Genomic DNA, 17429 nt, shown 5'->3' on the forward strand with positions numbered 1-17429 from the left:
ATTGTTTAGCAGTGAAAGAGGTGAAAGGGGAGGCTTTTGGCAGTTAGCGGGATGTATCTAGCATACGACGATGACGACAATTGCGATATTAGCATACGACAGTTGCGATATTTAGCATACAACAGTTGCGATATTTAGCATATTACAATTGCGATATTTAGCATATGACAGTTGCGCGCCCACGCACTTTTTAGCTATAGGATCTTGAACAAGTTAGTTCTGGCCTCTTTTTCCTCATCTAGGAAATGAGGATGATAATACCTACCCTTACAGGGCTGTTGTAGGAGTCAGTGAGAAAACGTAGTGTTTTGTGTAGTACCTTATACAGAGGAGGCACTCAGTACATGTTTGTAGAAAAACAGCAACTTCACATGTTACACATGCCAGCATTATAGTCTTTATAATTTGATTTAAAGCAGTATATGTGATATAGTTTATAACTTTAAATAAGACCAATCATACACAGTTGAAATTTGAGTAAAAAATTAGCCTTTGAATAAAAAAATGTTTCTTTTCTTGCTCTGTCCTCCCCTTTCCAATCCAGGTCCTGAGGGAGTCTAACAAATTAGCAGAAATGGAAGAACCACCCTTACTTCCAGGAGAAAATATTAAAGACATGGGTCTGTAATGGTATTTTTTGTCGAATTTCCTCCTCCTTTGTGACTGTACAGACTATTTAGTACTCTGAATGTACAGAGAACAGGCTCACTGCCTAGACACCTCCTGTTTGGTGGACTCATTACTGCCAGCCTTCCCAGCATCCAGTGTGTTCTGTAAGCTTAAGTCTAGACCTGTTGGTTGTGTTTGGATTTGGACTACTGGGAAACATGAAAGTTGAATGATATTCTGCTGCTTTTCTGGTTTGCTTTACTTTCACTGAAAGTAGGTGACTTATTTTAAAAACTGTTGCTGAATTTTGTGAAAGTAAATTTCATTATTTTGAATTACTGCAGTTAAGATAGTGGGTTGCATAGATAAAAAAATTGAATTGTCACTTTGTACAAGTAATTTTTCTTAAAGCACATTCTCTCTGCTTCTTTATTTTTTCCTACTCTGAATAAATTTGTCAATTTTGGATAAATATATTTCATCGCCATTGCAAAGCAAGCCGTTTGCATGTAGGTGCCTTTCTTTGTCCAGCCTAAATAACTAAGCATTAACTTATTGTATGGACTGGAAACTGGAAACATACTTTTAAGCTATTTTTTGGTCCTCATGCTTTTATTTTGTTCCCCTTGCGTGGTGATCTACAAAATACCCATAGCTTTTTAAATTTTTAAGATGTTTATTTATTTATTGAAGTATAGTTGATTTACCGTATTAGTTTCAGGTATACAGCATAGTAATTTGATATTTTTATAGAGTGCACAACATGCAAAGTTGTTATGAAATATTGACTATATTCCCTGTGCTGCACATTACATCCTTGTAGATTATTTATTTTACACTTGGTAGTTTATACTTCTTAATCCCCTTTACCTGTTTTGCCCCTTTCCCCACCTCTCTACCCTCTAGTAACCACTAGTTTGTTCTCTGTATCTGTTTCTGTTTTGTTATATTTGTTCCTTTGTTTTCTTAATTCCATGTATACATAAATGGTACGGTGTTTGTCTTTCTCTGTCTGACTTACTTCATTAAATATAATACCCTCCAGGTCTATTCATGTTCTTGCAGATGGCAAGATTTCATTCTTTTCTAGGTGTCCATTAACAGAGGAATGGATAAAGAAGATGAGGTGTATATAGAACTGCCGTGTGACCCAGCAGTTCCACTCCTGGGTGGAAAAAAACCCCCCAAAACACTGATTCAGAAAGATACATGCACCCCAGTGTCCATAGCAGCATTCTTTACAGTTTCCAAGATATGGAAGCAACCTAAGTGTCAATAGATGAATGGATAAAGAAGCTGTGGCGTGTGTGTGTGTGTGTGTGTGTGTGTGTGTGTGTGTGTAAAATGGAATATTACTCAGCCATAAAAAGGTGAAATTTTACCATTTGCAGCAACATGGATGGACTTGGAGGTCATTATGCTAGGTGAAATAAAGAAAGACAAATACTGTATGATATCTCTTATATGTAGAATCTAAAAAGTACAACAGACTAGTGAATATAACAAAAAAGAAGCAGACTCACAGATATAGAGAACAAACTAGTGGTCACAGGTGGGGTGAGGGAAGCGGGGAGGGGCAATATAGGGGTAGGAGATTAAGAGGTACAAACTGTTAGGTATAGAATAAGCTACAAGGCTATATTGTACAACACAGGGAATATAGCCAGTATTTTAGAACAACTATAATGGAATAAAACCTTTAAAAATTGTGAATCGCCATATGTGCACCTATAGCTTACATAATATGGTACAGAAACTATACCTCAATTAAAAAAAAGAAGAAAAGAAAAAATTGTATGCTTGTGTTCGTAAAAGAACTCTGTAAAGAAATAACGTAAGATGATTGAAAAAAAGATGTGGTATGTTTATATATATATACAATGGAATATTATTCAGTCATTAAAAGAAAATACTCATAGCTTTTGAGAAATAAAGTAATATATAGGAGAATACAGTATATGGTTTTTCAGTCAAAGTAAACACCACCTTTCATTTGATTATCAATCATAATTTTAAAAAGCACTTAATAAATGCATAATTTCCCCTGGTCACATGTCATTTCCTTGTGTAAAAATAAGCAAGCCAAAGGGGACCTATCCCTTAAATGTGTTGTTATTGCCTGAGGTATATTTAGTTCCTTCACACTTAGCATTTCTCTCTTCTTTCTTTTAATTCTTAATTGAATACCTCCACATTCCTTTTCCCCCCCCACTCACCTCAGGTATCCTAAGCTTGTTCTGCTGATCTACCTACTAAGTTAGGTGTTATGTGTTATTACCACTGGATATTATATAATAACAGTAGTTATCACTATTAAGTGCTTACTGTCTCATTTAATCATCCTCACAGTGATCTTCTGAGGAAGATATTAATCCCATTTTGTAGATGAAGAAACTAAGGCATAGGCAGACTACCTAGCTAGTAAAGTTATAGCTAGCATTGAGATAATTTTTTTTCCCTCTTCTGAGACTAAAGCATATGCTATTTCCACTATGATAAATGACCTTATGAAAGATTTTCAAGTTACCACTCAATCTCTTTTGTTCTCTTCCTCTCCTTTAGATAGCAACACTCCAGTTAGAACTTCATCCTTGACTCATTTCCCTTTGCTCTCTTATTTGCTCTTTTTTTTTTTTTTTTTTTTTTTTTTTTTTATGCGTTACGCGGGCCTCTCACTGCTGTGGCCTCTCCCGTTGCGGAGGACAGGCTCCGGACGCGCAGGCCCAGCGGCCATGGCTCACGGGCCCAGCCGCTCCGCGGCATGTGGGATCCTCCCAGACCGGGGCACGAACCCGTGTCCCCTGCATCGGCAGGCGGACTCTCAACCACTGCGCCACCAGGGAAGCCCTTATTTGCTCTTTTTAGTTGATCATATCTAAATTAGTAGCTTTACCTACCATGTATTTACTGATGACTCCAAAATTTGTTACTTCTAGTGTGAACCTCTGTCTTAATACGTATAAAACAAATGCCTGTGTCGTAGACACATGCCCTTGGATATTCTGTAGATATCCCTTATGCTCAGCATCTCCAAAACTGTCATCACCTTTATCTCTAAATTTACTCCTTTTCTTTTCTTTTTTTTTTTTTTGTGGTACGCGGGCCTCTCACTGTTACGGCCTCTCCCGTTGTGGAGCACAGGCTCCGGACGCGCAGGCTCAGCCATGGCTCACAGGCCCAGCCGCTCTGCGGCATGTGGGATCTTCCCAGACCGGGGCACGAACCCGTGTCCCCTGCATCGGCAGGGGGACTCTCAACCACTGCGCCACCAGGGAAGCCCCATCAGCTGCTCTTTTTTTCTGAACTCTGACATTCAATCAGTTAACAGATCCAGAGGAGTAATCTCTAAAAATTTCTTAAATGATATCTTTTTCTTTCATTTTCATGAGCCCTTGGTATAATATTTATGTACATTGAATTTCAGGTACCTATGAGAAACTTGTAGGAGTTTGGGAGAGAGAGCAGGGCTGGAAGTACATATTTTGGAATCACCAGAATATGGATATTAGTTGAAAATGAAAGGAGGAAAATAACCCAGAGAATGTATGGAGTAAAAAGAGGGCCAAGAATATAGCTTTGGTAAATGGTAGAAGAGGAACCAGGGAGGGAAATTGAGAAGGAATGAAGAGAATGTGATATATAAATTAGAGAGATCCAGACTATGTACTTACCTTGTCCAAATAGTTACTTTCTTCTGTATTTTAGTTTAGGTTCTTCTCTGCATTGAGTGCTGTATCAACATCTCTACCCATTAAAAGGATACCAACCACTGGGGCACAACTCACATGGCTGTGTTCCTTGAACCTTCTCCGATCCCATAACTTAATGGACTTTCCTTCTTTGTATTACTTAGAGTATGTTTTTGTGCCTCTCTTTCTGCACAGATTGCATGCTCTCATATATTGCATTTATTTGTATATATTTTACATCCTTATAGATATGTATTCTCAAAGTCATTTTGGTCTGCCTCATGGAAACTATTATTGATTCTTTGTGAGCTCAGGGATAATTTGAGAGGATTGGTAAACCTAAGCTCTTTTGGTACCACTAGGCAGTATCAGTATTGCGAAATTTAGAGGAATAGCTAATATATTAAATAAAATATTCTGATTCAAAGTCATCTGTATAGACTTGATTATTCTTCAGAAAATGAAATGTAATACAAAGGATAAGGCTGGTAACCTTGACTGTATTACTTCATATAGAAAAGACATTCTTAGTTGGTCTAATGTAAATCTGCAGTTTAGACATTGTTTGAAAGAGTAGTGTTAGGAACATCAGCAGAATGCTTTACCAGTGGCAGCAACAGTCTCAGGATATTGTGGCCTGCGCACATCAGCAGTAGAGATGGCCCCAGACGGCAGTATTTCACCCTTTAACACCAGAGACAGACTGTGCTACTTGAGTGGCTTAGCTTTGCATGATGTGGTGGAAGGAAATTTGAATTTGCAGTCATAGGAATTGCATTCGAGTCCTAATCTTAGCAGTTACTGGTTTTGAAACATTAGACAATTTGTTTTACTTCTCTGAGCCCTGGTATTCTCATCTAAAAATTGTAGGTAATTAGAGGTTTTATATTTAAAGGTTGTTTTGAAGGTTAAGGGAGGTACTCAGGTAAAAAGTACTTTATAAATTCTGAAGTGCTAGGCTGTCAGTGCTGGTTGTTACTATTGGTCGTTCGCTCTGGTTAAGATTCTTAATCACAGTCTCTTCTACTTGGTACAAACTCTGCTAGGCATAAATTCTCTCTTCAGAGTGACTTAGCTGCCACCAGCCTGACGAAAAAGGATAAAAGGGACAGAGCAAAGCCAAGCCTAATGATGATAATAGCAACATAGCTATAAACCCTTGGGTTGGCCAAAAAGTTCGTTCGGTTGTAAGTAATTTTCATCAAGAGCTTTATTGAATAACGTATTCATTAACCAAATGAACTTTTTGGCCAACCCGGTATCTAGTAGAGTACTTTTAATTTTGGAAGCACTTTCATGATTTTAGAATAAAGGAAGTTGTAACAAAAACTTTGGGCTGGGACTAAGAGGGACATATCCTGTAGTAGAATATAGAATAATAAGACTGATTTTCTTGTGTGAGTGAAGAAAATTGGCTCTGGAAAAAATCAAGAAATGTCTTTAGTAACATTGAATAAAGCTTTCCCAGTTGAGATAAAAATTCATAAGGGCAAGAAAATGTCTGCAAGGCAAGCTTATGTATCTTTCTATAATGATTGGTTTATTTAATTTTAATAGCTTCCCTCTGAATGAAGCATTGGAAATGCATTGGAAACAATGATTCAAATAATTTAGCTCATACTTGAACATTCCCAAGGGAGCTATTTTGAAGGTTAGAAATGTTTGTTGGAAGATCAGTCTCATTTCAAATTCCATACAAAGCGGTCAGTCCTTCAAAGTGAGGAATAGAAAGCAAAGTCAAGGAAGTTGCAATACCTTATTAAACATATTTCATGTTCCTAAGTTTTCCCGGAAGCCCCTTGAAACATTCTTAGAAATCTTTTGCTCCTAATTGTGCCTTAGTTTCTTGGAACAATGAAGATGTTCCTTTATCTGCTGCTTTGCTACAGTAATGACATAGCAGGGATTTATGAATGTTCTAAGACACAAAAAAACCTTTGTATTGGGCATATGAACTCTACCATATTAAATATTATTTTGAGCTGGTGGTAGCTGAGTTACCCTGCTTAATTAACACGTTTTAAAAAGCGATAATACTGTATAGATTCATCATTTATCATTTAATTAAACAATGCTTGTGATTATTTCTCTATGAAGTTTGACATCTGTTGCTCGGTCAGGAATATAATACCCTCTTATTGTACTGTTATTTTTTCTAAGAATCTATTTCATATATGTTTCATTTTCTGTATAAATATAATCAGGTCAGGAGTTTCTGTTATTATGTTTTAGGTATCGTATAGTTAGAGGAATGGTGACACACTAGACTGTGGCCAGAAGAAGACCAGCAGATTGGAGCGATGAGCTAGGAACTATGATTAGATGTTTGGTGACTGTGACTTGAGACATTTACTGTTGTTCCCACCTTTACCACTACTCCTCCACTCACTACTCCAACTGCCACACCTCGTCTGTCCATCAGGGAGAGTGGCCATCTTTGTTTCCTTGTGTCTGTCTCAGGGTGAAGGATGCCCGTCTGCTTCTTCAGTCCTTCCCATTTATTCTACATTCCTTCCCCGGATTAGTGTGTGGTTAGAAGCTTGGATTTGGCATTTGAGGTCTCTTTGAATCACTGATTCTGTGATTTTTTTGATCATAATTTAGACTAGCAATCAATTCTTTTAAGTTTTGTTTGTGAAAAGATGATAGTGCAGTTTTTTAATAGTGCACAATGTATAGTAAATTGTGGGCTCTTTTCCTTTTCAGCCAAAGATGTAACTTATATATGTCCATTCACTGGTGCTGTACGAGGAACTCTGACTGTTACGAATTACAGGTTATATTTCAAAAGCATGGAACGGGTAAGGCTTGTTGGATCAGATTTTTATATGTACATCTGTATGTCGTTTGTTCATCTTTGGTCATTGTTAATTAAAGCATTTCTAGTTAATATTTTTCTCAGCTATAATTGTACGGTATCAGTTGCTCAGTTTTAATTTTTTTTTCCTTCCTTTAGGATCCCCCATTTGTTTTAGATGCTTCTCTTGGTGTTATAAGTAGAGTAGAAAAAATTGGTGGTGCTTCTAGTCGAGGTGAAAACTCTTACGGACTTGAAACTGTGTGCAAGGTAAATGTTGTAATACGTATGCAATTTTTTTTTGCTTGAAAAGCTTTCTATTAAATAGATATTTTAGAAACTCCCAAAATATCAAATGGATTTCACGCTAGAAGTGTCATTCTGGTAGAAGAAAACAACATTTAGGAGTAATAAAAAGGTGATTGGTCATGAATTAGACTTGAATTTTTTGGACTGAACACAAAGTACTCTCACATTCATTATTTCATTTTTGAGCCTCATAAAAATCTTGAAGTAAGCATGATGGACATGATTACCTTTAATTTACAAATTAGAAACATAAGGCTCTTAGCAGTTAAGGCTCATAGTACTTTGTAGTGGAGGAACTGATTGTGATACAATCACCTCTCTTTCCTATTTCTAGTTCTCATAGTTTTTCTGCTTCTAAAACTATGGTGAGGAAAACTTCATGTTATAGACCTTCTGTATTTTCTTATCTAACTAGTATTCCTTAATTGCATTGATACTTGAATGAGAGTTAGATTGTTATAATCTTAACATTCAGTCATAAATATTTAATACCATTGCCACTTCTAAGGTCACTGTTCTCCTTACTATATAGCCTAATTAACAGCTGTGTACATCTCACTTCTAGATCATCTTTTTCCTTTCTTTTGCTGTTCTGCGAGTGCCAGAAGAGTAAAAGCAACAGCATATGCGTAACTTTCAAGATCCTTTCTCATGACAGTCTTAGAAGCTTTATGAATCTAGTATTAAAGCTAATGACTTAGTAATTATTTGTGTGGTTTTCCATTATAGTTGGAAGGGCTCTAAGAGTATAATAGCTGTCAGTTGTGTGACAGGCACATTGTCTCCTGATTGCTCTTCTGTGGTCTAAAGAGTAAATAGAGCATAGAATATAAGAGGACATGAAAGAGGGTGACTGAAATTTTGATCATTTTAAATATAACTTTTTCCATAGAACAAGACCATTATCAATAAACCCAAACATTTGTAGGGCCCCTGCTATGGTACTTTTGGAGAGCTCTGTTTAACAGACTGATTATGAATATCTCTATTTGTTGTAAAGATATTTACTGATGAAAAACAAAGTATCAGCTTAGGTTCTCACACATTTGTTTTAAAAGGTGGTAGAGCTGGCATTCTAATTTTGGATCAGATTTATAATAAAATGTTCTACTTGTTCATGTTCTGTAGGTGCATTGTAGTGGAGTGTCTGTGTGCTCAATTTTACAGGATGCAGTGGAATAAAGCTATTTTGAATTCTGTCTAGATGAAACCACTTAAATAAAATGAATAGTCTTGAAATTATTCATAATCCCGTTTATTTTCTTAGAGCTGTTCAGATCTCAGTAAATTGGAACATGAATATCTACATTCAGCCTGAGCATAGAAAACTGCTTGAGAACAAATAAGGGAAGGGAATTTTGCTCTTTAGATCTGACTTTAGAGCCTGGATGATATCAGTCAAACTATTCAGAGTTTTTGCTAGTAGATAGTTGAAGAACTTGGGATGTGGACTGGAGGAAGACCTTTAGGCAGAGTTTGGTTCTATCAGTCTAGTAGCAGGAGCCTTATGAATTGAAGATCCAATGGAAATGAGTCCTGGCAAGGGATTATAAATAGGCAAATGATCACCAAGCATAATGGGAATGAAGACATTTATGAAATGTAACAACAGCTAATCAGGTTTTTAATAGGGAAATTCATAACAGACATTGGGCTTTCACAGGGAAAGGACATAATTTTTTTTTTAAGGTTTATTTAATTTATTTTTGGCTGTGTTGGGTCTTAGTTGCGGCATGTGGGATATTCGTTGAGGCACGCGGGATCTCTTGTTCCGGTGTGTGGGCTTCTCTCTAGTTGTGGTGTACAGGTTTTCTCTTCTCTAGTTGTGGCATGTGGGCTCTGTAGTTGTAGCGTGGGGGTTCCAGAGCGCGTGGGCTCTGTAGTTTGCGGCAAGCGGGCTCTCTAGTTGAGGCACGCGAGCTCAGTAGTTGTGGCGAGGGGGCTTAGTTGCCCCGTGGCATGTGGAGTCTTAGTTCCCTGACCAGGGATCAACCCGCGTCCCCTGCATTGGAAGGTAGATTCTTTACCACTGGACCACCAGGGAAGTCCCAGGGCATAATGTTGATAGTGTGTATCAGCCATGTAATATCATGACTTCAGATATAGTATCTCTAATCTCCAGTGCCTACATGAGATGCTGGCTCCTTCAGTGGCCTATCTTTTGTTCATAAGCAGAGGGAAATTTTCTGTCCTCTGAATTCTGCCTTGTATCAGAGTGTCTTGTGTTTATTTTTGTTTCTCTCAATAAGGCATTGTAATTTCCCTGCCTCCAGGAGCTGTTGTCTATTTTTGTATCCCACATTCATTCACTTTTTATTTAATGAACAAATAGTTGCCTTATTTGTTCATTAAATAAAAAGTGAACAAACAATGATAGGTGACTTGGATCATAACTCTTTTCTAGGATATCCGGAACTTACGGTTTGCTCATAAACCTGAGGGGCGAACAAGAAGATCTATATTTGAGAATCTAATGAAATATGCATTTCCTGTCTCTAATAACCTGGTAAGAGGTTTCTCATCTTTGTAAAAGTTATATTATAATTATTGGTGTAGTGTCAAGAAACTAGGCTATTTAGAATCTCTCTGTTTACAGTCCCACTTTGCCAGATGTCTAGTTTAGGTTTAATCTATAGGACCAGCTTTTTAAGGTATAAAATGAGGAAGCTGGACTAGCTGATTTCTGAGGTCCATCCCTGCAGACTGACATTCTATCATTATATGATCTTTCTATCCAGGGTATTTCCATGATGAAAAGCTGTATGTGGTTTTCATTAGGATATGAAATCTTTTTAATTGAGAGCCGAGAGTTAAGTCTAGCAATTTCAGGAGGGAAGGGTGGATAAATACTTAGAACTGAGTTCCTACTGTGTGCTATTAACAGTACTAGGTTTCCTCATTTATTTTATATATTCTAACTTCTGCAGTAGCCCTATGGTGCTAAATATTATTTATCCGTATTTTAAAGTTGAAACCAGGAGCAGGTAAACAATTGACTCAGTGGCGTAGTTAGTAAGAAGTAAAATTTAGAATCAATCCTGGTCTTCTGACTCGAGTTTGAATGTTTATCATCATAGTTGTTCCTGCTATTCTGTCTACATTAATGATAAATTAAAGTTTCTGTTTTGGTACAGATTGCAAGCCCCAAATTAAAAAGTTTATTCAGTATGTTTTAGAAAATGTAGCATAATCCTTAAAGCTGCTTAACTGCTGATATCTATGATGTCAAACTAATTAATTATATCAGAAGATGTCTTTTTTATGTAATATCTTTCATTATTTAGAAGTAAACCTAAAACAGCTACCAAAGATATCTGAAGGAAACATGGTGATATGTTGGCATTTGATAAATCTTGGTGGCAGACCTTTGTGCTTTTCTGTGCTTGAAAATATAAAAAAAAGTAAGTTTTCAAAATTATAAAACAAAAGCTAAAACAACAATATAGAGAAGAATATCAATACTAAATATCCTTACAGATAAGTAAATGAAAACTTGGGCTATGATAAGGTTACATTTCTGATTCATTACCTTCTTAAATGTCTTTTTTAGCTATTAACTCTTTACTTTTTGTAGCCTCTTTTTGCTTTTGAGTACAAAGAAGTATTTCCTGAAAACGGGTGGAAGCTATATGACTCTCTTTTAGAGTATAGAAGGCAGGTAAGTACTTTTTTTTTTTGAATTTCAATATTCTGTATTCTTTTCATTACAACAAAATGTTCATGGATAGAAGTGAACAGCTTTATATAGTTTTGTGGTTTTTGTTGTTGTTTTTTAATAAAGGCTAATCTTGATTTTTTTGATTGCCTTTCAGTTTCTTTAAACAGCTTTTCAGACTATGCCAATGATCTTTCATGAATCTTTACTTATCTGAGCGTTTACAAGTAAATCAGTTTATTGAAAAAATGTTTAATAATTATAAAAATAAAATTGTAAATATATTTACATTGTAATGTTTTTGTATGTCATTTGCATTATTCACTCAGATTTTTCTTTTTGAGTATCCTATAATTTAATTCTGAAAACATTTCCTAATAATTCTACTACTTATGATTTAGCTGCACATAAAATTTTGAAAGTTCTACATTTTCAGAGGACACACTTCTACATAAAATGTTAATAAATCAAATCTGATAGTATACAAAACAGATGATACATCATGACTAAGGTGAGTTTGCTTAACATTAGAAAACCTAATAATGTGATTCACCACAGTAGGAGATTAAAGCAGAATTCTGTCTTGAGATCTGTGTTATAGTGTATCGTTCTCCCTGTTCTTCCTCAATATACCACTTCCCAGAGTTCCTATACTGCAATACTTAAACTCTACCAAAAACAGTCTTTATTTTTAACTTTCCACATGTTCACTGTGCATTCTTGAGAATTTTTCAGACACATTGATTGTTTCTTGGTGATATTCAAATTATTCTAGAATTCAAATATGACAAACATTAGGCTGTGATTTTTATATTTAGATTTTAAACATTGCATTTTAATTACTAAAAAGCTTCTAATTTTTTAGGTTTGTTTCAGAAAGCCAGGAAGAATAAAAAACCATCACTAGAGAACTAAAGATATCCAGATGGTTTGAAACTGATTTTGTTGCTCAATTGCATGTGGCAAGTAAAATTTAAAATTAGTTATAAAACCATTCAGTTATAAAAACATCAGCTGGAAAAATATGAAGCAGAATACAAAATAAATGGATCAGCTTTTAAAAACCAAGAGTCTACACGTAACATTGCAAAATTTTTGCTAAACCAAAAATCCAGTGTCAGAATTAGGTGGCAAAGCAATCAGAAAATCTAACAAATGTCTGTAGAACTGTAAAAATAAAGAATATTCTTTGGGAATCTGGGCAAAAATTGCTATCTGTTATAGTAGCATTCAACATAGAACTTTGGAAAGGAGATGAGATAACTGTGTCCAGCGAAAAGAAAGAAATTAATATGAAAAAGAATAAGTTGAAGAGTGAGTGTGAAAAAACAACCCGATCAAAAAAATGGGCAGAAGACCTAAATAGACATTTCTCCAAAGACATGCAGAAGGCCAACAATCACATGAAAAGAGGCTCAACATTGCCAATTATTAGAGAAACGCAATTCAAAACTATAATGAGGGCTTCCCTGGTGGTGCAGTGGTTGAGAGTCCGCCTGCCGATGCAGGGGACATGGGTTCGTGCCCCGGTTCGGGAAGATCCCACATGCTGCAGAGCGGCTAGGCCCGTGAGCCATGGCTGCTGAGCCTGTGCGTCCGGAGCCTGTGCTCCGCAACGGGAGAGGCCACAACAGTGAGAGGCCCGCGTACCACACACACACAAAAAAACAAAACTATTATGAAGTATCACCTTACCCTGGTCAGAATGGCCGTCATCAAAAAGTCTACAAATTAATGCTGCAGAGGGTGTGGAGAAAAGAGAACCTTCCTACACTTTTGGTGGGAATGTAAATTGGTATAGTCACTATGGAAAATAGTCTGGAGGTTCCTTAAAAAACTAAAAATAGAGTTACCATGTGATCTGGAAAAGGTGAAAACTAATTCAAAGAGATACATGCACCCTAATGTTTCATAGCATCACTATTTACAGTAGCAAAGGCATGGGAGCAACCTAAGTGTTCATCAACTGATGAATGGATCAAGAAGATGTGGTGTACACACACACCACACACACACACACACACACACACACACACACACTGCAATATTACTCAGCCATAAAAAGGAATGAAATATTGCCATTTGCAGCAATGTGAATGGACGTAGAGATTATCATACTGAGTGAAGTAAGCCAGGCAGAGAAAGACAAATATATAATATCACTTATATGTGGAACTAAAAAAGTAATACAGATGAACTTGTTTACAAAACAGAAACAGACTCACTGACATAGAAAACAAACTCATGTTTACCAAAGGGGAAAGAGGTAGGGGGAGAGATAAGTTAGGAGTATGGGATTAACAGATACACACCACTGTACATAAAATAAACAACAGTGATTTACTGTATAGTACAAGAACCTATATTCAATATCTTGTAATAACCTATAATGGAAAAAATCAGAGAAAATATGTATAACTGAATCACTTTGCTGTACGTTTGAAACTAATACAATATTGTAAATTAGCTATACTCCAATTGAAAAAAAAGAGTAAATGAACAGCTATACGCATTCAGAAAGAGAATTATGAGATTAGGAAATGCAGTAATCAGAATACAGCATTGAACTCTACACTGAATGATACAGATGCTCTATGGTCTTTGATTTGCTAGATTAATTTGTTGGCTTTGTACTGCAGAGTTAGACACTTTGAGTCAACTGAGTTAAAATCTAGTGGAGAGGACACTGTATTTGGTGTAGTTAGAAGACTTTTTTTTTTTAATTTAAGTTTATTACTGAAGAAAATGAAGATAATCTCTTCGGTTTGTTTCTTGTTTTCATTGAGGTATAATTGACGTACGACATTATATTAGTTTCAAGTGTACACCATAATGATTTGATATTTATAAATATTGCGAAATGATCACCACAGTAAGTCTATAGTTAACATCTAGACAGTGTCACCAAAAACAGTTACAGGATTTTTTTTTCTTGTGATGAGATCTTTCAAGATTTATTCTCTTCGCAACTCTCAAATATACAATACAGTATTAACTATAGTTACCATGCTGTACAGTGTATCCCTGTGACTTACATTTACTTTATAATTGGAAGCTTGTACCTTTTGGCTCCCTTCACCATTTCGCCCACTCCTGACCTCCTGCTTCCAGACTTCCAACAACCAACCATCAGTTTGTTCCCTTTATCTATGAGCTTGTTTTCTTGCTTTGTTTTTTTTAAAGATTCCACATATACGTGAGATCGTCATACAATATTTGCTTTTTTCTGTCTTATTTCACTTAACATTGTGCACTCAGGTTCCATCCATGTTGTCACAAGTGGCAAGATTTCATTCTTTCTGTGGTTGAATGAAATTCCATTATATATAGAGATCTCTCTCTCTCTCTTTATATATACACACACACACATATATGTGTATATATATATATATATACACCACATTTTCTTATTCATCAGTGAGCACTTATATTGTGTCCATATCTTGGCTATTGTAAATAATGCTACAATGAATGGAAGCATATATCTTTTTGAGTTAGTGTTTTCATTTTCTTTGAATAAATACTCAGAATTGGAATTGCTGGATCATATAGTAGTTCTATTTTTAATTTTTTGAGGAACCTCCTTACTGTTTCCCACCAACACTGCACAAAGGCTCCCTTTTCTGCACATCCCCGCCAACACTTGTGATTTCTTGTTTTTTTGGTGATTAGCCGTTTTATTTTATCGTTTATTTATTTACTTTAAAAATTATTCATTTATTTTTTAGTACATCTTTATTGGAGTATAATTGCTTTACAATGCTGTGTAATTAGCCATTTTAACAGGTGTGAGGTGATATCTCATTGTAGTTTTGATTTGCATTTCCCTGATGATGAGTGATGTTGAGCATCTTTTCGTGTGTTCGCTAGCCATTTGTATGTCTTTGGGAAAATGTTTATTCAGATCCTTTGCTCATTTTTAATCGGATTTTTTGTTGCTTTTAAGTTCTTTATATATTTTGGATGTTAACGCCATATCAGGTATATGGTTTGCAAATATTTTCTCCAATTTCATAGGGTGCCTTTTCATTTTGTTGATGGTTTTTCCTTTGCTGTTCAGGGTAATCTCTTAATATAAATGTTGAGACTAAAGATAAAGCATCAGAGTATTCCTTTTTTCTTCTTTTAAATTAAAAAAAAATTGGATGCGGTAATACTCACACTCTGTATAAAATTCAAAAGGTATAAAAGGGTATACTGAAAGGAAGGTTTCCCTTCTGGCCAGCATTGTTCCCCAGCCATCCCAGTTCCTCTCCCATTAGGAAATAATATTACTCATTACCCGTATATCCTTTCAGAGATTTTATGCTACACAGCTTGTATAATGTGTATACAGTATTTTTTTTAAGCAGATAATAGCGTTCTGTGCACACTGTACCCTTCTTTTTCATTTAACATATTTTGGAGATTATACCATCTCGAAACACACGGCCTCTCTATTCTTTTTTTCTTTAAAATTGATATATAATTCACATACCATAAAATTTTCTACTTTAAAGTGTACACCACTGTTTTTTTTTTTGTTTGTTTGTTTTTGCAGTACGCGGGCCTCTCACTGTCGTGGCCTCTCCCATTGTGGAGCACAGGCTCCGGACTCGCAGGCTCAGCGGCCATGGCTCACGGGCCCAGCCGCTCCGCGGCATGTGGGATCTTCCCGGACCGGGGCACGAACCCGTGTCCCCTGCATCGGCAGGCGGACTCTAAACCACTGCGCCATCAGGGAAGCCCTACACCACTGTTTTTTAACATATTCATAAGGTTGTGCAGCTATCACCACAATCTAATTCCAGATCATTTAGAAGACTCAGTTTTGAATCATACCTCTGGCACTTGCTTAGCTCTAACACTTAGATATGTGCTGTTGAATGAGTCACTCATGTCACAGTGCCTTTATTTTTTACTTGGTGATAGGAACTGCCTTATAGGATTGTTTGAAGGATTAGTGATATACAGAAAGGCACATTATAAACCATAGAAATCGATCCAAATGATTATTATTATATTTGTTACATTGTAAAGCTCTAAATACAGAAGTCATGATTGGTTGGCTTCTTGTGTGCTGCCGCTGAAACACAAAATGAAAGCCACATTAAATTTGTAGAACTATACCTTATAGTGCCTAAAGAAATTAGATTATATATTTTTTAAATGGGCAAAGCTGTTAGTAACCATTTGTTTGTTGTATAAGAGAGTATTTCTTTAATTTTCTCTTGACACATGTAGTGATTATACAGAGGACCCTGAAATTTGTGGATAAGGTCAAGAGAAATCATCAAGTTGCTAAAATAGTAAAAATCAGTATATAGAAAATGAGCATGGTCTTGTGCAGAAATAATCATATGGTAGATACCTTGCTTAACAAATCTGGAGAGCACTCAAGTACAGTAAAGGAAAACAGAATTTATCCTCAGAACTGGAATGTAAGTAACTAGGGAAAGCTATAATCCACTTAATTTGGTTGTAAATTGACTGACAAATGGTTACATTAACTGAAGGGCAGTGATTTGCATGGAGAGAAGAAAGATGTATGCCAGAGATCAACAGTTGTCCTTATATCTTTAGCACTGTCTACAAAGAGTGTATATGCTGACTAGCCAACTCCAGTTTTCTGCTTGGAAGGCACTTCTTTAGTGCAGTTAGGTGTGTCAGCTTCTCTAAGAATGAGGAGGACAATAGCCATTGAGGTAATTTAAGTCAATGATTCTACTCCCACCCATCCATTTTTCTGAAGAATATGATACCACCTCAGTGGTAACAGTTCTCCCTGGTAGTGATTTTTCAAGGATATGGGAAGGCAGTGAGAGAGAGATGGGAGTTACCTACCTGTGTTAAAGATGGTACACTAGGATCTCAGGAGATCTGACCCTCTCAGCTTTGACTCCATATTTTCTAAGAAAACTTCAGAAACTAATTTTGCTTCTTGTAGGAGCTTCCTTGTGGTTCATTGATTTTATTGATTCACATATTCATTCATTCATCAAATTCATGTAGCACCTACTGTGTACTAGTGGCTAAAACAGAAAGACACACTCCTGACTCCCAAAGAACATATGTTTAATGGAGGATTCAAAGAAGTAAACTAACAATCAAAATACACAGTGGTGAATATTGTGAATAATAGAGCAGGTACTCCGGTGATAGAATATGAAGCCATCTGGAAACTGAAGGTGTTTGGTATAGGCTAGACTAGAGTTTAGAGTGGCCAGAGATCAGTCTGGGGAAAGCAGGAGTGTGAAGTTCTTTGCCAAGTCCCATAAAGGATTCTATACTTTATATGAAAAGGAATAGGTAGCCATTGATAGTTTTTAGGCAGAAGAATGATGTGTTAACTTTTGCATCTTAAAAGAATTTTGAGGCAGTGTGGAGAATG

General features: G+C 36.2%; 1 protein-coding gene across 1 annotated transcript in view; it reads left to right on the forward strand.

The window, feature by feature from the left end:
- MTMR2 (myotubularin related protein 2) overlaps window positions 1-17429 on the forward strand; it is a 108528-nt gene that overhangs the window by 61140 nt on the left and 29959 nt on the right. Inside the window, exons 3-7 of the mRNA XM_065881330.1 lie at window positions 545-620; window positions 7005-7099; window positions 7255-7365; window positions 9809-9910; window positions 10979-11062. Of these exons, the coding sequence (XP_065737402.1) occupies window positions 545-620; window positions 7005-7099; window positions 7255-7365; window positions 9809-9910; window positions 10979-11062 (468 nt within the window). The remainder of the gene's footprint in view (window positions 1-544; window positions 621-7004; window positions 7100-7254; window positions 7366-9808; window positions 9911-10978; window positions 11063-17429) is intronic.

Source organism: Phocoena phocoena, chromosome 8 (genome assembly GCF_963924675.1).
Source record: "Phocoena phocoena chromosome 8, mPhoPho1.1, whole genome shotgun sequence".
NCBI lineage: Eukaryota > Metazoa > Chordata > Mammalia > Artiodactyla > Phocoenidae > Phocoena > Phocoena phocoena.